At 40.7% G+C, this 24,995-nt stretch overlaps 1 protein-coding gene across 4 annotated transcripts; it reads right to left on the bottom strand.

Annotated features, from left to right (window-relative positions):
- Window positions 1-3,985: 3,985 nt before the first annotated feature.
- Window positions 3,986-24,590, bottom strand: PTGFR (prostaglandin F receptor). Of its 4 annotated transcripts, none has more exons than XM_059854089.1 (3): window positions 24,444-24,590; window positions 22,151-22,998; window positions 3,986-6,199 (listed from the first exon to the last, which is right to left on the bottom strand). In XM_059854089.1, exons 2-3 carry the CDS (start codon window positions 22,937-22,939, stop codon window positions 5,894-5,896), a joined length of 1,095 nt encoding a protein of 364 aa, XP_059710072.1. In that variant the 5' UTR covers window positions 22,940-22,998; window positions 24,444-24,590; the 3' UTR covers window positions 3,986-5,893. The 4 variants fall into 4 exon arrangements, with proteins under 4 accessions (XP_059710072.1, XP_059710071.1, XP_059710070.1 ...); XM_059854088.1 differs by lacking the exon at window positions 24,444-24,590 and adding an exon at window positions 24,147-24,269; XM_059854087.1 differs by lacking the exon at window positions 24,444-24,590 and adding an exon at window positions 23,590-23,995.
- Window positions 24,591-24,995: the final 405 nt, after the last annotated feature.

Genomic DNA, 24,995 nt, shown 5'->3' with positions numbered 1-24,995 from the left:
CCGTGACCTATGCAGTTTGTAATTACTTTTTTAACAAAGTAATTTTACTTTAAAAGTGATAGCATTTCTTTCTTGGAGATTTTGCTACATATCTCGAGAATCCTCACCATTAGCACAACGCAAGTCCTTGCATGATGGCTGTAAATGAGGGAGGCAGAGGAACAGTAAGGTGCTATATGTAACATTCAAACACCTTTGACTATTTTCAAAATTACTCAGAAAGAAAATGAGCGGTTTTTCATTTCAGCTTTTCCCCAAAAAACTTTTACCGTTGTTCTTCCATATCCTATTAGTCTGCAGGTTTCTGATTCTATGGACTGCAGTACAGCCATAAAAAGTGTCTCCAGGTTAAAAATATTCACAAAAAAATCATGTAACACTTCAGTGCATTTGGAGGAGACAAATCTGAAGGAGATATTTTATTTTACGTTGTTTAAAATTTGATACTGCCCTCACATCCTCATAAAAGTGACCATTCTCTTCTAGGAGATGACGTAAAACAATAAAGGAGCAACAATAATGTGCACTGTTAAATGTTTCAGGATGTGCAGTCAAAGAGGTTATTTGGTTTGGACTGCTCAAGGTTGAAACTAGAGGGGATTGCTGCTGAAGTCCCACAGTTGCAGGCAACACAGCTGCAAGAAGAGTAACCACAAAAAACTTACCAGAAATACAGAGTGCACCAAAGACTTTGTCAGAAGGCACAAGTAAGAAAAGTAAGCACAGCAACAATAAATTCTGTCATACCAGCCACAAACACAGATTGGAATTAGCTGTACTCATGACAGGTCTGATTTGGGACACATGGCTGAGAATTCATGCAAGAAACAGAAAATAACTTTCCACTAAACCAGGTGGCTCAGAGCCCTACCCAATCTGATCTTGAACTCTTCCAGGGATGGGGCACCCACATTTTCACTGGGCGACTGTGCTAGTGCCTCACCACCCTCACAGGAAAGAATTTCTGCCCAATATCTAATCTAAATCTTCCTTCTTTCAGTTTAAAGACAAAACAGAATATCTTCAACAGAGATGAAAAAATGCCAAATTACCATTTTAGAAAGCAGGGGTTGAATTGTTCCAGGCAATCATGGATTAAAGTTCTGTCTTCTTCATCTTCCTCTTGAGCCTGTGTCACACAGACCAGGAGCAGCAGACAGCACATAGTGTTTCAGGCATCCGGGGAACTTCATGCATAAAAGGTATCCTAGAAATTATTGGAAGTCTCTGCTTTTCAGGAATTATAAAAATAAATCTGAATCCTGAAATTAAACGCAGACTTTCTCACCTGTCCAAGAGTCATTGCTGAAGTTCCACTCTAGGCTACCAGGCTGCTTTGGCATGGACTGTTCTACATCCCCTACTAGAGCCCTCACTTCCAACAGCTCTGCCTTCAGAATGTCTGAAGTGAAAATAGGACTGAAAGATGCACTCCAAAGAAGAAATTGTTTCAGATTACAAATATGTTTTTTATGAATTTCAACTGAATTCAAAGTAATTTTCTGCTGCTGCCTTCAGAAGAAATTAGATACACACATAAATATTGCTGGGAAGGGTAGCTGCTTGGTAGAGATGTTTTACTGTAACAATTTTTTGCCTCAAGTATTTTGACTTGCTAACCTTCTACTGAAAGTAAGGTTGTTTTTAAAAAAAACTGAAATGGATTTATTTTCGTAAACTTTTGTAGAAAGTATTTATTTTGCAACCATGGTGCTGAAATTAAACAGCTAGATCGTTACATGTTTATATTCCTGCAGCCATAGACCTTTTTTTAAAGACTCCATGAATGTGTTGCTAAGAAACCGTCTTTCATATATCTATGTCACTCTTTAACTTATCCTAATTATAAACAAATTTTGAAATTTCATTTGAAATTATATTTTTAATATTTAACCATTGTCCAATCACTTCAGACATAATTTTGTTTACAGGAGGCAGTAGAAAGGGGCAAGTGAATTTGTTCTGAAAGCATCATCACTTGGAGTTCCAGAAGAGTTTACAGGAAGCTTTTCCCCACAAGAGGAGGGTCAGATCTATTACAGCAAGCAATTGGGATTGACTCAACCTTTGGCATTTTTGTGTTATTAATTCTTCCTGTAACTTGCAATGCTGCAAATATTATGTTTGTTTGTTTTCTGATTCTTATGAATAAATTGTACTGAGTAAGACCTGATGGATTAGGGCTTGCACAATCCCGTTTTCCACCAGCAGATCTGTTCCTTGACTGCACTGCCTACCACTTCTAAACATAAATCACTTCTGCATTTCTCCGGAGCCAGATGGAACTTTTTCCTATGGTAACCCTTAAGGGAACAAAAAAATCCCAAACCGAAGAACTTTGGACTCAGGGACAGCAATCGAGACACTTGAGCCAGAAATTGTGGACCACATATGTGTATTGCATCCATCTGCACAAAAGCAGAGCATCAGCCACAAAAGGGTCAGACTGCAAACATGCTTTGCTTTCACTGTTAAAGTGAACTGGAAAACAGAAAAAGTATGGATTACTACTTACCAAGGATAAACCAATAACAGATGGTAAACACCTGCAACAGTCATTGCTTTTCAGCCTTCACCAAAAAAAAAAAAAAAAAAGAGACTTAAAAATAACCTGGAAAGCTTGGAAAAGCCTGAAGAAAGTATCAGTTAAAGAATCTCTACTGATAAGCAAGTGTAGGTCCTGCTCACTAGCCTGACCTCCTCCCAACGAGGGCATGGGGTCCCAAAACAACTGAGTAAAATCAACAGCAAACATTTTGGTGTAGGGAGAGCAGTTTTACTTGATAATCTGAATTGATCTATTTAGAACATAAGAAGGTCTCCCTCCAAATTATCCAACTGGATGCATTAATGGTCACCAGAAAGCAAGTTGTGATATGGCTGTTCCATGCAGAGAAGAAAATATGGTATTTTAACCATTGTTTGCTCAGCTCCAGTGTCTGAGACAACAACCTGTGAGACACAAAATACCTGTCACCACCACTCACCACATTGCTGCAGCCATTGCTAAGAAGCAACACACCTATAAATAGTCATTTTTATGAGAATACAAAGCATGTTGTTATTGAATTAATCAGCGCAGCTTAAATGTGCAATAATTTCCACCTGAGATACACCCTCAATACAAGCTGATGGCCAAAGGGTATTGGAAGTGCTTCCTTATATAGCCTGCTGTTGCTTAAAATCCCAATTAGATTAAAATATTCTCCCACCCTGAGGATTTCCTCAGTCATTAGTCAGAAATGAGATTCACTTTCTTCCCACCAGAGCACTTATTGCCCCTGCCTGCTCTGGAGGCACTAATTATTGCCAGCAGTAAACAGGCAGCTCATGACTGTTCGCATCCTTAGCCAACTTCTGAAGAGACCATCAGCACATCCCTAAGCAGGCTGTCCTTTGCTCCCTGCCTGGGCAATACTCAGATCCTAATGTGAAGCCATCCCACTGTTTTTTTAATAATCTCATATTCCATAAAACATATAACTTGCTAATCATACAACACAGCACGTTGCTGGCTCTTCTGAGAGATGAAATGAAATGAAATGATAATCCAATCTCTTTCAGCGGTAACAGGTCCTTGGGTGACTGTATCCTGAGCTGGTTCTGCAGGCTATCACATCACTGAGCAAGGCAAAACAGCAACAGCAAAACTCATGTTTTTTCAGGATTCATAGTTTATGTGAAACACAGGCAGACACTTGGATTAAAACACTTTCATCCCAAGCATCAAACTGCCTCAGTTCCACTTTTATTTGCATTTTCTAAGCATGGGTCATCAGAACATCCTCAGACCACCAGCTGCCCAGGCCATGTGCAAGCACTGCTACCTCTTACCTGAATTCCCACTGCCCTCCTCTCTGCCTTCACACACACAGGAATGGTAGTGGTTCGCTTGAATCCAGTGGGATGTTTTTTGTCATAAGGATTATTTTTAATAACTCAGGATCATCTTTTTGGTTACACAAAAACACCTTAACTCTCAGGATACGGTTTGGTTACTTTAATGAGGCTTTGCAATTTACATTCAATGTGTATCAGTACACAAAATATAAGAAATCACATATACATATAAACTTTGCTCTGTTGTTTTACAAGCCAACCAGAGTGAACAACACAAGCTACATTTATTTATTCACACAACAAAATGGAACATTTTCAAGCTTCATTCACCAATCAAATATCTCAACAATTTACAGACCAACACTATTTTGCAGCTGCTAAAACAACAATCTTCCATAGGGAACAAATAATTTATGTCAACAGATACACTGACATCACATTCTATGAAATGAAAAAGCCACGTTGAGCACTGACTGAATGCTTCCAGATTTCAGCAGAACTCACATGAAGCAATAGTGCAGAACTTATACCAGCATCAAATCTGTCCACCATTTATCAGCCCTATGACTGAGAAAAAAAAATCACACACAGAAATTCTTTAGGGTAAATAAAGCCATTTCAGTACAGGGTTATTTAACCCACTTATTTTTCAACCTTTTTAAAACAAAAAGGAAATAGCTTTAAAAAATAATAATAATAAAAAAGAAAAATTTAAACCTTTTGGGTTTTTATTTTCTGACTTACAAACTATTCTCACATACAATATGAATTTGTACTTTGTGAATAGTTTTGGTCCCTCAGACTGTCTTCTTAGCGAATCTGTTTTTAAGTGCTTTGTTCAAATACACCAACACTTCACTAACGTAGTTATTTGAAGTAGGTAAAAATAACACAGACCTATCTTAAAACAATATCTCTCATTTTTGGCTTCTGAACAGCATACAGTCACAAAAACCAAAGCTTCTTTTAGCAGCATTAAAGGTGAAGGGCCTTCTGTGTGAAGCTGTCCTGAAAATTTTCTGGTACCTTCAAGTTACTGAATGCTCTCAGCTCTTCAGACACAGGCCCTGCAAAATCTGAGCCTTCAGTTTGCTCTCACAAACTAAACCCTGCTCCCAAAGCAGTTCCCTGCAGAGGTGCTCATTCGGTCACACACATGTTCACAGCACATTTGTGACCTTTTACAAAGGAAGCAGAGGTACCACACAGGTATTTCAGTACATGCACCAGGGGAACCCCTCCAGAATCATCCTTCAGGGAGGGAGGGAGGGGGAAACTACTGTTTCACAGACTAACCACTGCTTTATGCTTGTTAGTTTCAACAGAATTTGCTGGAAGGACTAAAAGCTCACCAATACACCTCAAAACATAACTCTAAGGAAGCTGAGCTCATCTGCTTCTCTGTTCCCAAAGGGAACCTCAGGTTTTGTCAGTGATTTGAAAGGAACGCTAACATTGATGCAGAGTTCACAGCTCTCCCAAAAATTCATGGAACAGTAAATAATTAAGAGATCAAGTCAATGAACCAAGCACAGTGGGTCATTCAGTAAACTGGGCATAAGTAACATGTCTTTTATATATACAATTGGTAAATTCAATGCCTAGAAGCACAGAATAACCTTATGGAAAGGATGCTTGACTTTATTCTAGAAAACAGAGACTCTGAAAAGGATTTGAGGGCATCTCTGGTAGAAAAAAATCCACCCCTTTTAAAAATCACCCTGGAGATCATTTCTGCACTTTTAAAAAGCCTGTTAAGGTGAAAGGTTTGGTGGGGAGTGTTATAAGGAGCCCTCTTCACTTTAGAATACATCCCTTCCAAAACTGGTATTGGAATGTTAAATCATCCATATTTTTTCCCTTCCATGTACTAAAGTGAATTAAAACATTCAAAGGCATCTTTTGGAGTAGCACTATCAAACTGGTAAGCAACAATAGCAAACCACTCACAATTTAAAACAAATGCCAAACCACTGAGCCTTGGAACTCATTTTTAAGTACTGCCCATGTAGGAGCGTTGCCTCCATCATCTCTTCATAGAGTGAGTTAAACTTTATTGTCCCATGGAGTTGAGAGGCTGGAGGTTTACCTGTTTGGAACTTCCTGGTGACTCTGATATTGCTGCAACCTTCAGGGAATTCTTGATGGAGCTGAGCTCCCACACGTGTAAGTTTATGACGTGCACACCGCAACACCCACTGGTGATCTTGTAGAGGTTCCTGAGGACAGCCTTGCGGAGCAGGATGTACACCCAGGGGTCCAGGATCTGGTTCCACGTGGCCATGCGGAGAGCGAACAGGAGCGTCTCACACGTGTCCTCCGAGCGGCTTTCCCACATCCCAATTCTGGCCATGGTCACCTGACAAAGGGCAATATTTCAGAGTTATGCATCAAAAAACACACATTTAAACACACATTTAAACAACCTGAAAATCAAGTATTTGAAAACTGTACATTAAAAAACATAAAAAGAGAGCATGTAAATGAGTAAAATTGTTTCAACATTGTCTCTAATCTTCACACATTCACAGCAGCAGAGCATCCCAAACTGCAATGTAAATACTTTCAGGCACAAAAGATTTATCATCCTAGAAACCCTCTAATGTTTTACAAAGCATATACATGTGCCTCTCCTAAATTACTTCTGCTGAACTTTAAGCAGAGGATGGCAACCAGCCAGGGAACACCTTCCAAAACGAGGGATTGATCTGAGCAACAAGTAAAAACTTAATCCAGAATTTGATCTAACAAAGCATGCCAAGACTGTTCCAGAAATGGATTTTCTCAAGGACAGAATCCACTAGTAGGTCAGCACGTTTCTGTAACAGCTATTTATTTTTCCCCATTTTCCTAATTAAAGGCTTCATAAGGAACACAGTACCTTGACTTCAACAAGAAGATTCGCATTTTTTTATGCTGCAGCAGAACACAATTTATTTACACCAGAGGATTTAGAGGTCTGTAGGAAAATTTAAACCATGGTGACAAAAGCCACTTGTCAGTGGAGAAACAGAAGGTTTCATTCACCTCTGGAAATGCTACACATGGACAGACTTCTACCAGCAACAACACTAACAGAGCCAATAAATCCACATGGAGGAATTCCAGACCAGCTCAGCAGGGCAGCATCTGGCAGAGGATACCCAAGGGCCACACCAGCCCAGCAAGGTGTGACTCTGGCCCCCCTGCTCTGCAGGCACACAGCCCCAGGGAAACTCAGGCCACTGGGACTCCTGCCCTGCAGATACCTCCTTTACAGGCTGGCTGCCACTGGGTGTTTGTAACCTGAGTTCCTGTGTGAGGAAAGCCTGATCTGCCAAGCCAGGAATCTGCCAGAAGATGGTAAATTATCTCTCCCTGTTATTAATGTTAAAACCACATGAAGACTTTTTTGGCAGAACGATGAAACACTGTAAGGCTTTTTGTTCCAAAGCCTTTAAAGCACTGCAGTTATTTAACTAAGAAACAGGATATTTTACAACTGATGCTCTGAGTACACTAATTTATTGGGCAATGAGAAGTAGGGTCAGGCTGTCCATGTGCAGGGTTGTAGTTTCAAAAAGATGCACTGAAAAGAACCTCAACAGAAAAACTAAAAAATAATGAATTAAGAAAGAAACCTAAAGCTCAACATCCCAGCAAACCTATTTTACTTATTTTTAAATGCTTCTCTGTATTTCCAGACCATACCTATAACTTGCAGGTCGCTACATCTGAGTATAAGCTTGAAAGGCACAAAGTGAACACATGAAAGGACACTGAACTTGCTTTGATGAAGCATTTGATGGAGTGTTTCTGTATGGCTTCTATGGGAGCAGCAAAGGAAGCCCCCAGGAACATTGCTAGGGAAGTTGGTAGAACTGGCAGGAACACAGCCGGGAACTGGTGGGGGGAGGAGGAGGAATGTCTCAGCACCAAGCCAACACAAACACAAGCCAGTTCCCTGAATCTGCTTTTCACCCACAACCACTGGGCACATTCCTCTCTGACATCAGCAGCCCACCCAACCTTGAACAGCTCCTTTGGCTTCACATGGGATGTTTTTCAGGACTGTCTACATTTTATTTATTAGAGGTCCAATACCACAAGGCAAACTCAGACAGAATACTCCTAACTCTGCAAACAGGACTGGGCAGCAAATGACAGCTCAACAGAGCTCACAGACCAGCGTCCTTATCCCACTCAGCATGTTTGACTTCATACAGACATACAAGCCACTGATCTGATGTACTTAAAAATTGATTTGATGTTCCTCTCTCACATTCTCTGAAGTTAATAAATGCCAAATCCAATGCAATTTCACGTCCAGAAAAAAAAGCACCAGATGTTGCTAATAAGGAAAAATAGCTCCATATAGACTTTGTAAAACTTATTTTCTCATGTTACCTAGAACAATTGTGAGAAGTGTTTGCATTTAGAAGTAATTTGCATTTAGAAGTAATCACCTCTAAGTGAATCTATTAATTTGCTGTTCAACATAAATGACTTCTGCTTTGATTATGGATTTGCAGGGAGTAAATCAGGACAACAAAGAAAACTGATACATAATCTATGGATTCTGACTTGGAGAAGCTTCATCCAGAACATTTATGTTGCCTCTTCTGAACATCAGACATACAAAAAAATAATCTATCTAAATTCACACAGAGCAAGTAGAGCTTCTGTACACAGACACACATGTAATTAACTCAGCTTCAGGTCCCTGGATTAGAAATAACAAGATAAAATCTAATTATCTACAAATTTTATAAGGTTTTCCTAACCATATTACTAACATTATTTGGGAGTACTATGCAGAAAATAAAAAATATTTTCTTTCTTATATCTCTAAAACTAATATAAAAGCTTTTTGAAGTTTTGAGAGGCCAAGATTTCCATACAGAAATGGAGTAAGACTGAGAATCTCACTGCAGCCCTGAGCACAAGTATTTTTACGTTTAAGCACTTGTGGCAGAGCAGCAGGACATGTTGCCATCACTTGGAGTATGAAGTGAGAGAGATTCTCACTCCTCCAAAGAGACTGCCCTGTTCTGGGGGCTCATCACATCTCAGAAAAATCATGTAAGAAAACTGCAAGCAACTGTGCAGAGAGGACACTTTGTTCTGGAACCTTCCTAAAATCATCTACTGATTTCTAGAACAAGACATAAACTTCAGTGGAAGAGGGGTGGAATGGAATGAAGTTAATATAAATTATTATTTCTCTCACATTTTCATAGTCTATTTATTTAAATTTGAATTCTTAAAATACTGTTCCAAAGTCAGTTTGAAACCATAGCTTATAAAAAGGATACTACACTACCAGCTGTTTAATAAAGGATTTCATTGAAGCAAAACACACAGACAGTCTGGATTTTTCTCCCTGGGTGTGAGAAATTCATGTCACTGAAATGGTTCAAGTCATCAGCTCAGAAATTGCCACCAGAACTTGGTACAGTGCCAAGTGGACTTTTGAAAGCGGGACCACCTCCACGGGTACAAAAAGAACATTTCAATTATTCTTATTTGAGTATCAGAGGTCAATACTTGGTTCAAAGTCAGGGAACCCATTCAAACCCTTTTTTCCTTTCCCTGCAGGTCCACCAGGCTGGTATGACAAAGGAATTCTGTTCTCTGTAGGCAGCAGCACCCAAGTGGGAAGAGGCAACACTATTGCATCATATCTAATCACCTTTGGTCTCCACAACTGAAGTTAATTTTCATGCAGATTCAGCAGCATGACTCAAAAAATTAATCCCCAGCTGGTAAATAATACACGTAACTCATGGCATTTTCTAACATATTTAGAAAAGTAAGAATCCAAGTAGCACTCTGCTGATTTATACACTGTTTATATGAAGACAGCTGTAGTATGTCTCCCTGGTTTGCAAAAAAAAAATAAAAAAATTAAAAATAAAAAATCACATGTGTAACTATTGCAATTCAAACTTTCTTTATAAAAGGTACTATAAAAGCATAACTTCAAATGCAATTTTTTTTTTTTAACCAAGGGTACCTGCTTGAAAGATATAAAGTAACTCTGACTCATACTTGTCTTTGCTGGTTTAAGAAAGGACCTGAAGATTCAGTGCTCCTAAAAATACAGAAAGAGAAATCAGATTTGTGTCAAGGAAAGACTTGACACAATGCATTAAAGTTCTACATACTTTTTGTCCAATATTAAACTTCATTAAAACCAAAGCTCACTTTGCAAGATCCAGAAAGTCTGAAAGTCTGATGGAAAATTTTTTTAAACATTTTGAAATTGTTGACTCCTTCAGTTCTGCAGCTAGCAGACAGCATCAGAGAATTAACATTTCCCTTAAGGACAAAGCTCAGGGCAATAAACAAAAAAATAGCTCCAAGGCTTCACACCACTCTCAAAACATAAACAGCACTAATTTAATTTTCCTTCCAATTGGATCTACACAAGAACAACCAACAGGCTCAAAGGCTGTGCTGCTTAGTCACACTCCTGTTAGTACTCAAGGACAGCCAGTCAAAACAAGCAGCTGACCTTAGAGTTAGTTAAGAAATAAGACAAAAGTGAGACTTTGATGCATTTACCTCACAGGCTCTAAACCCAGGTTCTATCCTTGACTTCAGGAAACTGGATAAAACCCAGTCACCAAGAGATTGACATGGAAAGCAGGACAGACAAATATCGGAAATTCTTGTCTTCTGCAGCTCAGCCCTCAGACTCCACATCCCTGTGGGAATGGAGACCCTCCCAAGCCTCTTCCTTTGGGTTTCCTTACAAGCCATTCTGAGGATTTCCATTAATGGAAGGAAGTCCATGGATTTTTCAGTATTTGCAGAACACTTCTCTTTGGTCACTATTGCCTAGGTCGAACCCTGAGGTGCAAATCCCCTTCTTCTAAACCACAGAGGTTTCAGGGCAGAACTTTACTGATTATGTCCCAATCCACTGAAACAAAAAATATACACTTATTCTGAATTTCCAGAGTTTTTTGAACTTTTACTTTTCATTTTACAAAAGCAGTCTAACAGGCAAGGGATCTTAAGAGGATGACATTTTGTAGCACTCCATAAACACAGACCTTAAGAAAATAAATTTGCAAAATAGTGTGAGAAAGAAATAAAAATGTATGTATCTTCATATTTTATGTACCCTTTTATATCTCCCAAGCAGAGCTGTTAAAAAAGAAACACTGACAGCAAATTGCCTGTACCATTGCTATATTGATCTTGCAGTACACAAGCCAAGCATTTGTTGCAACAAAGCTGAGTATGCTCGTTTTTTTATGTAATTCTGCAAGTCAGTTTAAAAACAAGAGCTTCCAAGAACAATATGCAGTGCACCACTTCTGCCATCAAAATATTAGTACACACACTGCTCTATTTATGCCACATAATGCTTTTATGTTCTAGATCTGCATGTTTTTCCTCTAATGTTTTTCTTTCCCTTTCTAAAAGAAAAGCATTAACTATATCTTCAACTTTTCTATACCAGATGATCACTTAGCTTAGCAATTAAATTCTAACTGAGCATAGTGATTTTATTAAAAAATGCCAATTTAAAAAGGTATTGTAGACAACAAAATATATGAGCCAGCTTTCCACCTCATTAGAGCCCAGAGGGTACTTTTAAGAGCATACGTAGTAACTCCTTATGTACAATTTGGCAGGATCAGCTCTTCAGAAGTAGCAGCAGAATAATGGAGTCTCCTTTTCTCTCATGTATATTTCTGTGATAAAATAATAATGCCACTAAAATTTAAGAGCGGATCCACTGGCTCACTAGTTGCCCCCCTTAAAAAGGAACTGCATAAACATTTTGAAGGTATTGTTAAGCTACAGAGGTGTGAAAAAGGTGTGAAAAGTCAAAAACGTAGAGAGAAAACTGGGAAACACAAAATTTTTCACAAAGCAAATAAAAATATTTTCTGATATTCCTTCTCAGACACAGCCTAGTCTGTGACCAAGCAATTTCTCACTGAAGTTGACAGGAAAGAAATTATAAAGTAAGCCTCATAACCAGAGGGCAGGGGCAGGGCTGTGTGCATGAACTTGCAAACATTAAGTGAATGTGAAGTTTTTATTTTCTGTCAGCTTGCTCCTTAGACACTACCTATTTTGCAGTTTTTCAGTAGGATAAATTCATGTTGGGCTTGAATTTGAGGTCCCCTCTTTGTTTCTCCTAAATAATCCAAATATTTCTTTCTTGGATTGACAATCCTCTATCTCCTTTCCTTGTGATCAAAGTAAGAAATACTTCAGTTCAACCAGCTAGCAATGTAATTACTCTCACAGCTTAATTGATAACTCACTTGAAAGGAAAGCATTGTGGATATGGATAGAAAAGAATCTAGCACTGGAAACAGAAGATGACTCACTTCATAATGAAAAGACATAGCGTCCATACCAAAGTCAAATAAACAACCTGTTTCCTGAGCTACATTTTTTGAAGCTACAAGAAAGCCTGTTTCCACAGCATGAGGAATGTGTTCCTGCCTAAGAACAAGGCCTACATCAAAAAACCTCTTGCACAAACAAAATTATTTTATAGATAGAATTAAAATATTCTTTACCCAGCAATGCCAGAGAAGCTTTACATGACAATTTTAAGGACCAGAAAACAACGGAGTATGTCTAATATCTAATAAGTACATCTAATATCTAATCTAATGTCTAATGTATAATAAGGACCATACTTAAGTATTTAGGAAGGCAAGGTCTATAACTATTTGGGATTTATTTATTCTTCCATTAGTGTCAGTTGGATAAAGCTTCAAACCCTAGAAATTATCTATTACTTCTCTGTTGTCGCTTTGCTTTTCCAGGTTTTCACACCCGTCTGGAAAAAAAAAATCATATTTTAATGCTTAAATAAACATTTTAATTTGTTTAGGAGTGACAGAACTTCTCCCACTAATACCCTACAAATATCCCAAGAAAGAATCCCAAATAACACACGATACTAGGGAGGAAGAGAACTGTCTGAATGAAGAAAAAAGTGACAATATACAGGCAGCCTGGGGGAAGAGGAGCTGCAGAGGTCCATAACCATAGAACAGGCTGAAAAAGTTGGAAGAGACCTCTTGGAAGAGTCATCAAGTCCAACCATTACCCCAGCACCACCATGCCTTCCACAAAACCTTTTCCATCTGCCCAAGTACCACATCCACATGCCTTTTGAACACTTCCAGGGATGGTGATTCCAGCACTTCCCGGGGCAGCCTATTCCAAGGCCTCGTCACCCTTCCAACGAGGAGATGTTTTCCTAATTTCTATTTAACCTCTGCTGGTGATCCTGTCCTTGTTGGAGATGGACTGGAGTCATAGTCACCTAATCACTCAGTACTATCTGATCTGCAGTGTTTGAAGAAATCTGACTGGAGGCAAAAGAAGACACAATGCATTGCTTTCCTGTCATTCTTTTTAGATTACCTTTGTTAGTGACTTATTTTGTGCGTCACTCTGAAGGAGTAAGCTAAGCAGCTATGACCAGAAATACCAAGAGTAATCAATTAGCAATATATCTACCAAGTTGAAATACATAATTTGCAATTACCTTTTTCTTTTATGTTGGCAAATAAATTGCAAGGGCCTATTGAGCTCAACCACCTTTGAGGAGGAGCATGGAAGAGAAAAATCAAGTCTCCATTTAAAGGTGATTTATTCCTCATTACTTCTGCAAATGCACACCCCTGGTAAAAAGTGGACTCAATTTTATTTCCAATTCACTAATGAACTGTAAATCCTAAAAGAAACTGCTGCCACTTACTCCTTCCTGCTTCTCTTTCTCTCTTTCCATGCAGTGAAGCAGATGGGAATACAGCTGGTCACATCCCTCCCAGCACAAGACTCTTTCTCCCCACTCATGTCCTGATGCCAATCACCACGAGGTTACTAGAGAAGATTCACTACATCCTTTCCATCCTACCCCACTCCTGTAACTTTGGGAGCCCAAACCTCCTGAGGGGCAGCACACAGGTCCAGGACAGTGGGAGATGGTGCAGTGCCTCCAAAGCATCTCCAGTTCATTCATCTGCACTGTTCATCTATGTCACCTCACCCAATTCGAAAATGAATCCCAAAGAAAGAGTCATGACTGCTAAAACTTCAGTGTCAGCCCTGGTGTGTTACCCCTCTCTGCAGTGCTGCTTCCAAAAGCACACCCACAGAAGCTGGGCTGGGTTCTGCACTGTGGGAACACAGGGGACCTCCATCCTCAGGGAGCCTCAACCCAAACTGCAACTCAGCAATTCCTCTCAGACATGCTCCAATTCTACAGCACTAGAGACACAAGTAACTTGTGCTACAAAGCACCATGCCACACGTCAGATTGTGAATTAACACCATAATAATTATAATAATAAATATTCTCTCCCAGAATACATAAATGTGTATTACAACCTGATGTCTGTCATTAAAACTGGAGAGGATGAAGGACCTTCTGGAGTTTTTCCATGTGAGTGTATTACTCCCCGAGATTTTTCAGCAACTACTTTACCATTTAAAGTGTTTCGATAGTCAGGAAAGACAGCTTTCCTAAAATAACCATCCAAAAATGGTTATGCCATGTATGACATTTTCCAAAGATGGTTATGCAGTGTATGACATTTTCAAGTAAGAAATGCCTGAATAAGTGTAATAACTAGGAAACAGGAAGAATTCTCTTATCTCAAACAATGGAATGAATGTCAAACTGACTTACTTTTTAATATCAAACACAGAATCTAACCAAGTGAAATAAGCAAGGAAAGGTTATGAATGGCAAATTTATTTTGGTAAAGTTTTCAGAATTTGATTTCTTGAGATGGCAACTTATTTTGAAAAAAATAAAACTAATCCACATTTTCTGTGAAAGTCACTGATATCTATTTGAAACAAAATATTGTGTCTCATAGTTTAATTCTGTATATAACATCTAAATTTAAAAATCAAGAAGCAAATAATGATGAGAGAAAACCAGAAGCACATTATTCTGAAAATGCCACTTTCTCACATGACTGGAAACCTGCCTTCCCTACTTTTTCTCTCCAAAACAAACAATCTTATTGTATTCTGATGGAACTGCATTAATAGAAAAGCCTTTACGCAAATTTTTCCAAACAGCACAAGTAAACATAGATAACAAAAACTCTATTTATGCTTCCCCAGAAGCCTCTGGTAAAGGGCAATATGTCCATCTCAGCCCTCCTTCCTTCCCTGGTTCCTACCATTACTGCCATTTCTTCTCCACACTTTCCTGTTGAGAGTATCTCAGCTCCCTGACTTCTGTGAGGGGGAGGAAAACACTTGAATTACAAATATAGCCACAATTACTATAGACTTTCTAAGCACTATGATCAACTACACCCTGGCCCATGCTTATAAACATTTTTGTTAAAATGATTCATGTTTCTCAGAAAAGAGAAGGCCTGTAAGATCTCTATGTACTCTAAAAAGATGACAATAGTGACAAAAGGAAGAGACCAATTCTGAACACCAAAATAGTACTTTTAAAATTCAGTATCATTTTAGGTAGGTGTAGTCTAAAATTAATGGCATTCCAGTTCCCATGTAACCTGGTGGAATTAGGCAGCTGTGCCACTTAATACAAAATTAAAGAGAGCTCTCTGCAACCAATACTGTGAACATCTAATCCAAAGGTGTCATAGAAACACATCTGAACAGGTGGATTGGACTTTTAAATGTACTGTATTAAACTTTGTTACTCTCTCTGCCCACACATACAAATTCCTTCCAGGAGTATTTTCTTGGGGACAAAAACAGCACACTCAAATTGTCTGAGCTGCTGAATAAACCTTATTCCATGGGAAACTAAGCTGGAAAGAAACTTTTGTTTGAGACAAACAAAAACTTCAATAAAAATGAGTGTTCTCTTTCCTCTTAACCTGTAAAATGAGTTATGTATTTCAAATTATCATTTGGGACACAATATTAGCAAAGACAGTAATCATTCAGCAATTTAACCTTGAGTTATCAGATACTAGGAGAAACTTGAGCAAGAACAATACATGAATTTGCACAGAGGTAATGATCAATTGAGAAACTCAGCAAGCAATCAAAGAACCATGAGAAGAGTGGGAGCCCTTTCTCTAATTGGGCTCAAAAAGACAGTCAAACTCGAGAATTATTTTTTGGAGGAACTTAGGGAGCATTTTGCACTGCAGCTGTGAAAGGCATCCCAAGGGGAGCACAAAAGGGCCACTAGATGGCTGCCTCCATGGCTTTTTCCTCAGAAGCACCACTAACCCTAGGCTGCTTGTCCTGCCTAGGGTTAGGGTTAGGGTTACACCTAGGGTTAGCGTCTCAGAGCTCCAGCCTCACAGCCTAGAGCTCCAGCCTCACTGCTGCTGCTAAAGACATCCCAACGGCAGTGGAAAACTACCACTAGATGGCTGCCTCCACGGCTTTTTCCAGAGACCACCCTTTAACCTAGGCTGCTTTTCCTACCTAGGGTTAGGGTTAGGGTTACGCCTAGGGTTAGCATCTCGGAAACCACCAAGCCCAGAGATCCAGGCACACTGCAGCTGCGAAAGACATCCCAAGGGGAGCACAAATCTGCCACAAGCTGACTGCCTCCACGGATAACCACATACAGTCAACAACTATCCCTGTATCAATGCTGCAGGCTGGAGGTAAAGAGGTGTATCCAGCCGGCCTGCTGCTGGCAAAAAGCTTTTTTGCCTTTCCCCATGACAGTGGTTCATTTAAAGCCATTGTGACAGCAGTGGGCTGCCAACATGGGCTTGCACCCAGCCTCAGGGATGGACTGACAGTGCCCAGGACTTCTCTCTCCCACGGGAGACCTGCCCTATCCCAGCCAGGTGAGAGGTGCTCCCACACCCCACATAAACCTCTTCTGCTGACAAGGCATCCTGGCTTCATGAGGTGTCAGCAGACAAACCTTCCAGCAAGAACTCAATGACAAAAGCCAGCACAAGCATAGTAATTATCACTGATTATCTTCTTTAAAATCTGAGCCGTGAAAAGGACAGGTAAGTGCTGTTTTCCCCTCTGAAAGCCTTGAAACAGCATTGAAAGCTGCAAGGTTAGCTGAACATATTTAAGCATATCTCCTTCTTCACTCTTCCGAAACACACCTGTGGAAATTGAGAGCCTAATTTATTATTTTTCAAAAGAAAAGATCACTCTCCCTGTTGACAGTGCCTGTGCAGGCACAAGAAGCTCACAGTGACTGCAGCTTTGACTAATAGTAGGATAATAACACACTTCTGCAGAGCCCCACATGAGAACTGAGTCCTCACATAGACCTGCACCTTGGGACATCTCCCTGCTTCTCCTCAGCTGCACTTTCTGATTCTGAGAAACCACCAGTTCCAAGAGCACAAGGGATAAATTTTTTAGTAACTCTTAAGCTGTAGGGACAATACAACCAGCAATGAAGGCATACAAACAGCATTAATAAAGCAACAAGCTCATATGTATGATGCCCATTGCACATATAAGGCAGTGCAACAGAAATTAAACTGCCACCTTAATAAAGAAGGCAGAAAACAAGAGCGGAGGGAGAGACTTCAAGAGTAACACAGGTATGAACACCTGACAAAGTGTATACAAGGCTACACATGCAAAAACACCCAAACAAGATGTAGAGGATTGCTTTGTACATCCAGCTACCTTATACTGGACACAAAGACATGGCCCAGAAGTTACTTAGTGTAAAACCTGCAACAAACTGACCTCCTTCAGTAGATTCCAGCCCTGAGCCTGGCTCTGCACCCAAAACAGCTGGTGGAGCAGCCAGTCTGGAATGGCGTAAGGGCATTCCAGTGAAAGCCTCCCTGTTAGCAGATCAGCTTCTCAGCAGCTCCAGAGCACACTGTCTGACAGGACCACTCTGACCAGCACCTGCAGCCTCTGAGCTGGAGTGATTCAGTAAATCACAAGCTGATTCAGTAAATCACAGCCCTAGGTGCACAAAAAGCAGTCATCAAGCCCCACTGCATGAGGACAAGAAAAAGAGTGAGTTCAGGGAGACAAAAATTGGAAAGAGAAGGGGCTGATAAAAATTAATCTAAGCAGTAAAAAAAGCAACTGAATAGCAGTTGATTTATTCATATGAAATAAACAGAGTTCTTTCCAATAAAAACAGTAATGGCTATTTCCAGCAGTAGAGGAGAGGTAAAACTGGAATGAAATTAATCAGTTAACTGCATGGAAAAAGATCTTAACAAGAATAACTTGAATGTTAAAGTATTTTTCTCAGGCTGTGTTTCACACATGAAAAAGATTAGAAATTTCTCCGTATCGTAATTTGTTCCTGTAAAAAACTCACTCTGAAATAAATCTCTCTTGTCCATAGTTACAGACAGTTCTCTTTGTTTCTCAAAAAAACCAAATTTTATAATATGTTTATCCCTTGAGCCCTACAGAATACGACACAGGGATGTCAGAATTGGCTCATACAAGCACGGCTCCAAACCAAGCTGTTTCATGACACGCCAGACATCAAGTGACAGCCAAAAAACAGCTTTATATAACAATGTATTTCATCAGAGGTGCTTGTCACCAAATGCTCCTGCCCAGCTACTTGCTTTGGGAATCCAATCCCTAGGGACCAAATTCATCCAGCAAAATTGGCATGCCCTTAGCAAAGGGCTAAGGCTCTCGCAAGGATGAAGAAAACTGAGAAGCTGAAGTTAGTATCTTCAGAACATATTTACCTGGAATTACCCATCACAAAGCAAAATTATTTGGACTGTCAGGACAAATGTGCCTCTGCAAAGCACTGATTACATATATTATTATAAAACTCATTAATTTCTCTTTTTTGGGTCTTTTTTTTTGTGAATTTTCTCCTGCTCTCAACTCCTCAAAAAGCATCGGTGTTCCCCCATAAGGGAAGGAGCAGGGAGCACCTCTCATTCTCATCCTTCATTAAGGGAAGGTTCTCTCACAGTGGCAGAAAACATGGAAAAGTTGCTTATTTTTGAAAAACAGATGAGATGGAGCTTTGGGAAAGAAATCCAAAGGAAAAAAAAATCAGAAGGCGGTCATTGTCCAAGAGGCATGGGGAGAGTTCTACATTGCCATGCCATGGGCTCTGCTTTTGAAAAACACTCCATCCATATCTTCAGGAATCTTAAGACAGAGGTGGTGATTGATCACAATACTATGTATTACTATGTATAATATTAAGTGTTAGCTATAAATACATTTACACACATACATAAATAGGCATCGAAAAAACTTCACTATCCCTGAGCAGATGCAGAAGTCAAGTTCAGCTCCACACCAGACACCATAAAGGACAGTCCAGGGTCTCGTGACTCTAATGACATCTGAAAATCATTTTACCACAGGACAGTGACAATGTCTGAATATTAACTCCACTTGGAAAAAATAAAATAATTTAAAATCTAATAGTGAAGTAAATCTGCAGTTGGATGACAGTATTGGACAGACTAGATTATGGTAGCCCTACACATATGTCAATGGACATAGCAGACTAGATTGAAAACAGAAGGGAAATAAATAATTAACCACCCCCAACACCAACTGAACCCAAACTCTTGTATCTGCAAACCATATGTGGTATAAAGCGCATTGCCTTCCTCCACTTTCTTTTCCAGAAGTTTGTTTGGTTTCTAGTAACTTTGGTTTACTTTGAGGCAATTGACTCTCATGAAACATTTTGTCCTGTATACTCTTTGGGACAGAAAACATAGGTAGAATTCACAATTCAAACACTAGACTTCAAATTCTGACTTTTAGATTTACCTTGGAGAAAAAAAAATTAAAGAAGCAAATGAACACAGAACAAGCATGTATTTATGTCCTTTTCCAGAGAATTTCACCTCTGAACACCTACTCATATTTATGTCAAGAATACTTATTTTAGTATATGCTGATTATATAATAGAATGTAAAAACCACTCTTTTCACAAATTAAAAGCCCTGGGACCTTTCAGATGTATCAGACAAGAAGGTTTGAATCAGCAGTTAACCACAAAGCATGTAACTCGATAAACCCTGGATCACTTCAATGTAGCACATGAGCAGTATGCTCCAGACAAAACTTTATTCTACTGCAGGCCAAAAAACTTACTAAATTAACACCACACTTGTAATTCTGTTCGTATTCTGTTGCTATCAAAACAAGTAATGGGTAAATAAATCAGCAAATTCACTCCTATAAACTCTATGATCCTAACAGCTACAAAAGGACATACCCACAAAGGACCCTGTCCCATTGCATTTCCCACTGAAACTCTCTGGCTAAAACACTGACTGTTCACTTCCTTGAAACTTTGTTCCAAGAATCTAATCCCACACTACATCTACTTTTTTTGATTTTTAAACCTTTCCTTTCTAACCTAAATTTGTCCACAATGTAGAACTATTTTCCATAATGCCAGGCTGATTTTGGTGTAAGTTTGGTGCACCTCATTTCAAAAGAGATCCAGAGGCAAAGCATCACAAAGCACCAGCAGATTTGCCACCCAATGAATCAGAATTCCTTGTAAACTAACTTCCCTCTGCAACCCAGTCCCGAAAAATACCAAGACCAAAATTAAACAAGAACTTGTTCACTGGTCTGCACCATAAACTGATGCAAACACCAATGCCAAAAAGGGTCTGAAAAAAAATTCCCGCTAGATCAATAATTCATCTTCAACAACCACTTAGATGAAGTCAAATATTTTAACAACAGTAGTGATTTCATTAGATTGCCACAATTTCTAAAACTATAATTTTATATACATTTAATATATATCATAATTAAAACTGAATGGCATAACAAAATCAACTATAGTAGTTGCAATTTAGTGTTCCTTAATTTGTTGAATAAATGAACTGTCCGTTTTGAACTAAAAAAGTTTATAGCTCTTCTGACACCCAAGGGTTTTGCAAAACCAAATTAATCCCTGCTTTTAAGAACAATTAATTTAAATGAAAATAAATGTCACCAGAGGATAATAATGCTGCTTTTTCATGGAAAGTGAAGTCATCCTATAAGATCCTAATTTTGAAAACCATTCTGTGGCTTGCCCCAAACTTCAGATGGTGTCTGAAATAACTGTAAAGAAGTTCCCTACAAAACTTGCTCTGCTGCTCTGACAACTTTGTTAATGCTCCCATACACTACAGCCACGACACTGACAGAAGCCAACACAAATTTAAACTATGCTGCAGAGCAAGACTTGAAAAAATTCTCCATTATTTGAACAAAATTGAAAGAGTTTTTGTGCATTTCAGTGATTGCAGACATTCATACCTATAGTTCACCTCCAAGCCTGCGATACTGGATTAATTAAATGCTGCCTGCCAGATACCAAACTGCTGCAGCCAGGCTAGTGCCAGTATCTAATTTTTAACTAACTCAGGTAACTTCACACTCTACCACAGGCAGTGAGCAGATGAAATATAGCCGGATCCGATACAAATCTCAGACTTAAATGTTAGTCTGTGTTAGCTCAAACCAAAATTGCTCATTTATGTCACTGGAAAACTACAGGACCCTGCTTCTAAGGAAGAAATTAAGATTCCATGTTACTTGTGCTTTAAACCCTCTAACTCTAGCAAAAAACCTAAATTCCTTCAGACAATTTTGCTACACTAAAAGAGGCAAAGCTAACACCAGCTTTCTAATGCCATGATAGAGCTGGAGCTGTCAAATTCTTCCCCATATCACAATCCCACCTCCTTTGACCCTGCTCACTGACAGAGCAGGCACTACCAGCAGTCACCCTCTGGGAGTCACAGCAGAGACAGCCCCATAGCAGCTCTGCTGCTCATCTGTCCACACTACAAACCCAGCCTGCTTAGGTCTAAACCAAATGTTGATTTCAACCCACTGTCAACCACTGTTTTTCAACAGACCCTAAAGCTAAGCCCTTAATACCATGATAATGGAGGGCAGGATTTTTAGGTTCTTAACTGTTATCTGCCCTAACAAAGCTCACAAGTAGCAGTAAACTGTTGAAATAACAGCAAAGAGACTGCCATAAATAAAAAAAAAATTTACACTGTACAGAGTAAAAAGACTTCCCAATCCTAGTTTTCACTGAATTTTTGGAAGAGCTGAATATTTGTTATGAATTATTTTAGCCGTGATTCTTCTACCACTGTCTGCTCCACAGCCCTGGAAATGCAGTCCTCACAATCACTACATATTTAGCTTAGTGCATTATTGTTCAGAAGTGGAGAATAACTACCAGTTTTTTTATAGATGCATAGGTACATACATTATGGGCAATATGCTGTAAAACTTATATCACTGAGTGGGTGGAGCTGTTATCACAACTTAAGTGCTTTAAAACCTGGAGACAAAAAAGTATAACTTTTATACAGTGATGTGCATTAAACATTGGCAAATACATTATGCTCTTACCAGGAATGGGCTCCAGCAAATGCAAGAAACACACATTATAGCCAAGAGCTGAATGATCATTTCAAAATGATGAGATCTGCCTTGTCTTTGTTGACTTTTAAATTTGACTCTTAAGAGGGTAATTCCTGTGACAGCATTGCACAGGAATGAAATAGCAAGGGCCAGGAACCCAAGGCAAGAAAAAAGTAAGAGATAAAATCTGTCTTCCCAGTCCTCAACATGTTCTGTTTTATAGAAGCACCAGGTCCTCGATGCTTGAATTTGGTAGGCTCTAAACCTAAGAATAGGCAGCAAAGCTATAAGAACAGCAAACAGACATACCATAGTCAACATCATTTTCACATGTCTAGAAGTCATTTTTGTAGAGTGAAATATTGGCTTAGTGACTCCAATGCACCGTTCAACAGCCATCACACTGCCCAGGAAGAGTGGGCACAAACCAAAGAAAACCATGCAGATGCCAAAAACACTGCACAGAATGTTGGACTGGTTAAAGCGAATCCAGTCTTTATCTGATGCATACACAAACACTGCGATGGCTCCATTGATGAGGTGACCAAAGAGATCTGTGACAACCAAACCACTGGCAAGGAGCAAAAAGGAGGCTTTTGATTTCTGTCTGAATCTCTGGTATGCCTTCATGAGAATTACTATTGCAAGGCTGTTGGACAAAATTCCCACCGTCATGAAGATTATTGAGAAGAAAACTGAAATCTTTTTCTCCGTGTGGCATGTTGTGTTTTTCAAGACTCCAAATCCAGCCAGCCCTGGTGATTTTGAACTGTTCATGGTTAGGAAAGGAGATGCAGTCCTCAAAGCATTTCAGCAGTCTTGCAATCAAAAGGCATCTGCAATTATAAAAACAAATATACACAATGCTGTAAAAGGCATACCACGGTTCAAATGGCACTTGAAGCAGAAATTCCATAATATCAGTCTGCGGTACAAATCTAATTTTCCACTTTTCTGAGTGATGTGATATGGCATCACATTTTAAGTTCATCACTCACAGGGTAAAACAATTATCGGCATGCATTACACAATGCAAATATAGCTTACAGGAAATGTAGAGTTTCTGCATGCATAATACATACAAAATAATGTATACATTATATCATGCTTATGTACATATAGTAAGGCAAACAATACAAACAATTCTGTTGGTTAAACTAAGCTGAACAAATGTTTTTGCAACAAACTCTAAGAATGACAGTACTTAACCAGCCCAGCCACAGTCAAAAGTGAAATACTGAAACTGGAGCATTTTGAGATCATAATCACACTCCATTTTTAAACATTTATTTTCAAAACAAGGTCTCAGCACTTCTAAACAATTCTACTCCCACAAATTCGTGATTCAAAGCTTTAACCTAACCAGGACCGAAACCCTGAAGTTCCCAGTGCCCTCGCTGAAGCACAAACTTGGTTTTTAGACGCACCGTAATTCAGAAACCAATTCTGCAAGTTACTTTACACTTTATCTCCCATCTCTACTCCAAGGACATTCCTAACACCAAAACGTTCCCAGGCAGGGATGGGGGAAAAAAAAAAAAAGTAGGGAGGAAAAAAAAGAAAAAAAAAGCAGGCGTTAACAGCCCGTATTACAAACTGCCGCTGAAGCCCCTCTGTTCCAGAGCTACACCGGGAACGGGGCACGCCGGACCGAGGCAGCTGTGCGGCTCGGGAGCGCTCAGCGGAGCGCGGCCGGCGAACTCCTCCGACGGAGCCGCACCGCAGCCGCACCGCGCGGCTCCCCGCGCCAGCCTTGCGCTCCGCGGACACGCACCGGGGGCATAGACCGGCGGGCACACACCGGGGGCACGCACCGGCGGGCACACACCGGCGGCAGCCCCGGTGCCGGAGCAGCGGCGCTCCCGCCCCCCGCCCCGTTCTCCCTTAAGCGTTGCCACCACCGGGGGCGGAGCGAGCCCGGCTCGCCGGGCACAAGTACCACCGTGCCTGCTCGCCCGGGCCAGCCCCGCCGCTCCTTCCCTACCCCGGTCTCGGTGTCCGTCCCGGCCCCGCCGCCGCTCACGTTCTCTTCGCCCCGCGGGGCCGGAGAGAAGCGCAGCGCGGAGCTCCGCCGGCCGCCACCGCTGCCGAGCCCCCCTCCCGCCGGCGCCGCCCGCGCCCGCCCTCCCTCCGCCTTCCCACCCGGCCTCCCGTCCGCCCTCCCCGCCCGCCGTCCCCGGGACGCGCTCCGGCTCCTGCTCCGGTCCGTCCCGGGGCCGCGGCGCTGCCCCCTGTCCCCGTCGGGCCGCGGTTCCGATGCCCCGGGGCGCGGCACACGCACCTCGCTCCGCCGTCCTGCGAGGCGCAGTCCGCGCTGTCCCTGCGGCGGTGTCTCCGGCGAGGAGAGTCGGGCTGCCGTGTCACATCACAGCTACGGGCGACAGGGCCACCCCAGCCAGGCAGAGCGAGTTCCTGCGCGCCAGGCTGCGGCCACAGCAGGAGCAACTCATGGGGCAGCCAAGAGGCCACATCTGTCCTCAGGCACCGCTTCGCCTCTTCACTTTCCAAACGCTTCTTCCCAACTACGCGCTTCAGCAGCACGCTGGGAGCTCGGGAAGGAGTAGCCCCAGCAATACTGTCAGGGATGCGGCTGGGCACATCCCTAGACACACGTCCCCTCGATCTCCCGGGTCAAGTAGAGCTAACAGTGCTCCTTGGACCATTTCTCTACTGGAGAAATACCATGAGAACACATCCAGATGAGGCAATAATGATACGACCCCTAAGGCTGTTTCCCATCACGCACTCAAGCTGTTACAACTTGAAGTTATAGATAACTTTAAAATTCTTTCGTCCATCAATGTCCAGTACTACCAAACAGGCCTGAATGGGA

Source organism: Haemorhous mexicanus, chromosome 9 (assembly GCF_027477595.1).
Source record: "Haemorhous mexicanus isolate bHaeMex1 chromosome 9, bHaeMex1.pri, whole genome shotgun sequence".
Taxonomy (NCBI): Eukaryota; Metazoa; Chordata; class Aves; order Passeriformes; family Fringillidae; genus Haemorhous; species Haemorhous mexicanus.
This window is presented reverse-complemented; position numbering and strand designations above follow the sequence as displayed.

Excerpts from the sequence above, each read along its gene's own strand:
- PTGFR (XM_059854089.1), bottom strand. The coding sequence starts at position 22,939 with ATGAACAGTTCAAAATCACCAGGGCTGGCTGGATTTGGAGTCTTGAAA. Across the intron at positions 6,200-22,150 it reads TTTGCTGGAGCCCATTCCTG|GTGACCATGGCCAGAATTGG; the intron begins GTAAGAGCATAA and ends GCCCTTTGTCAG.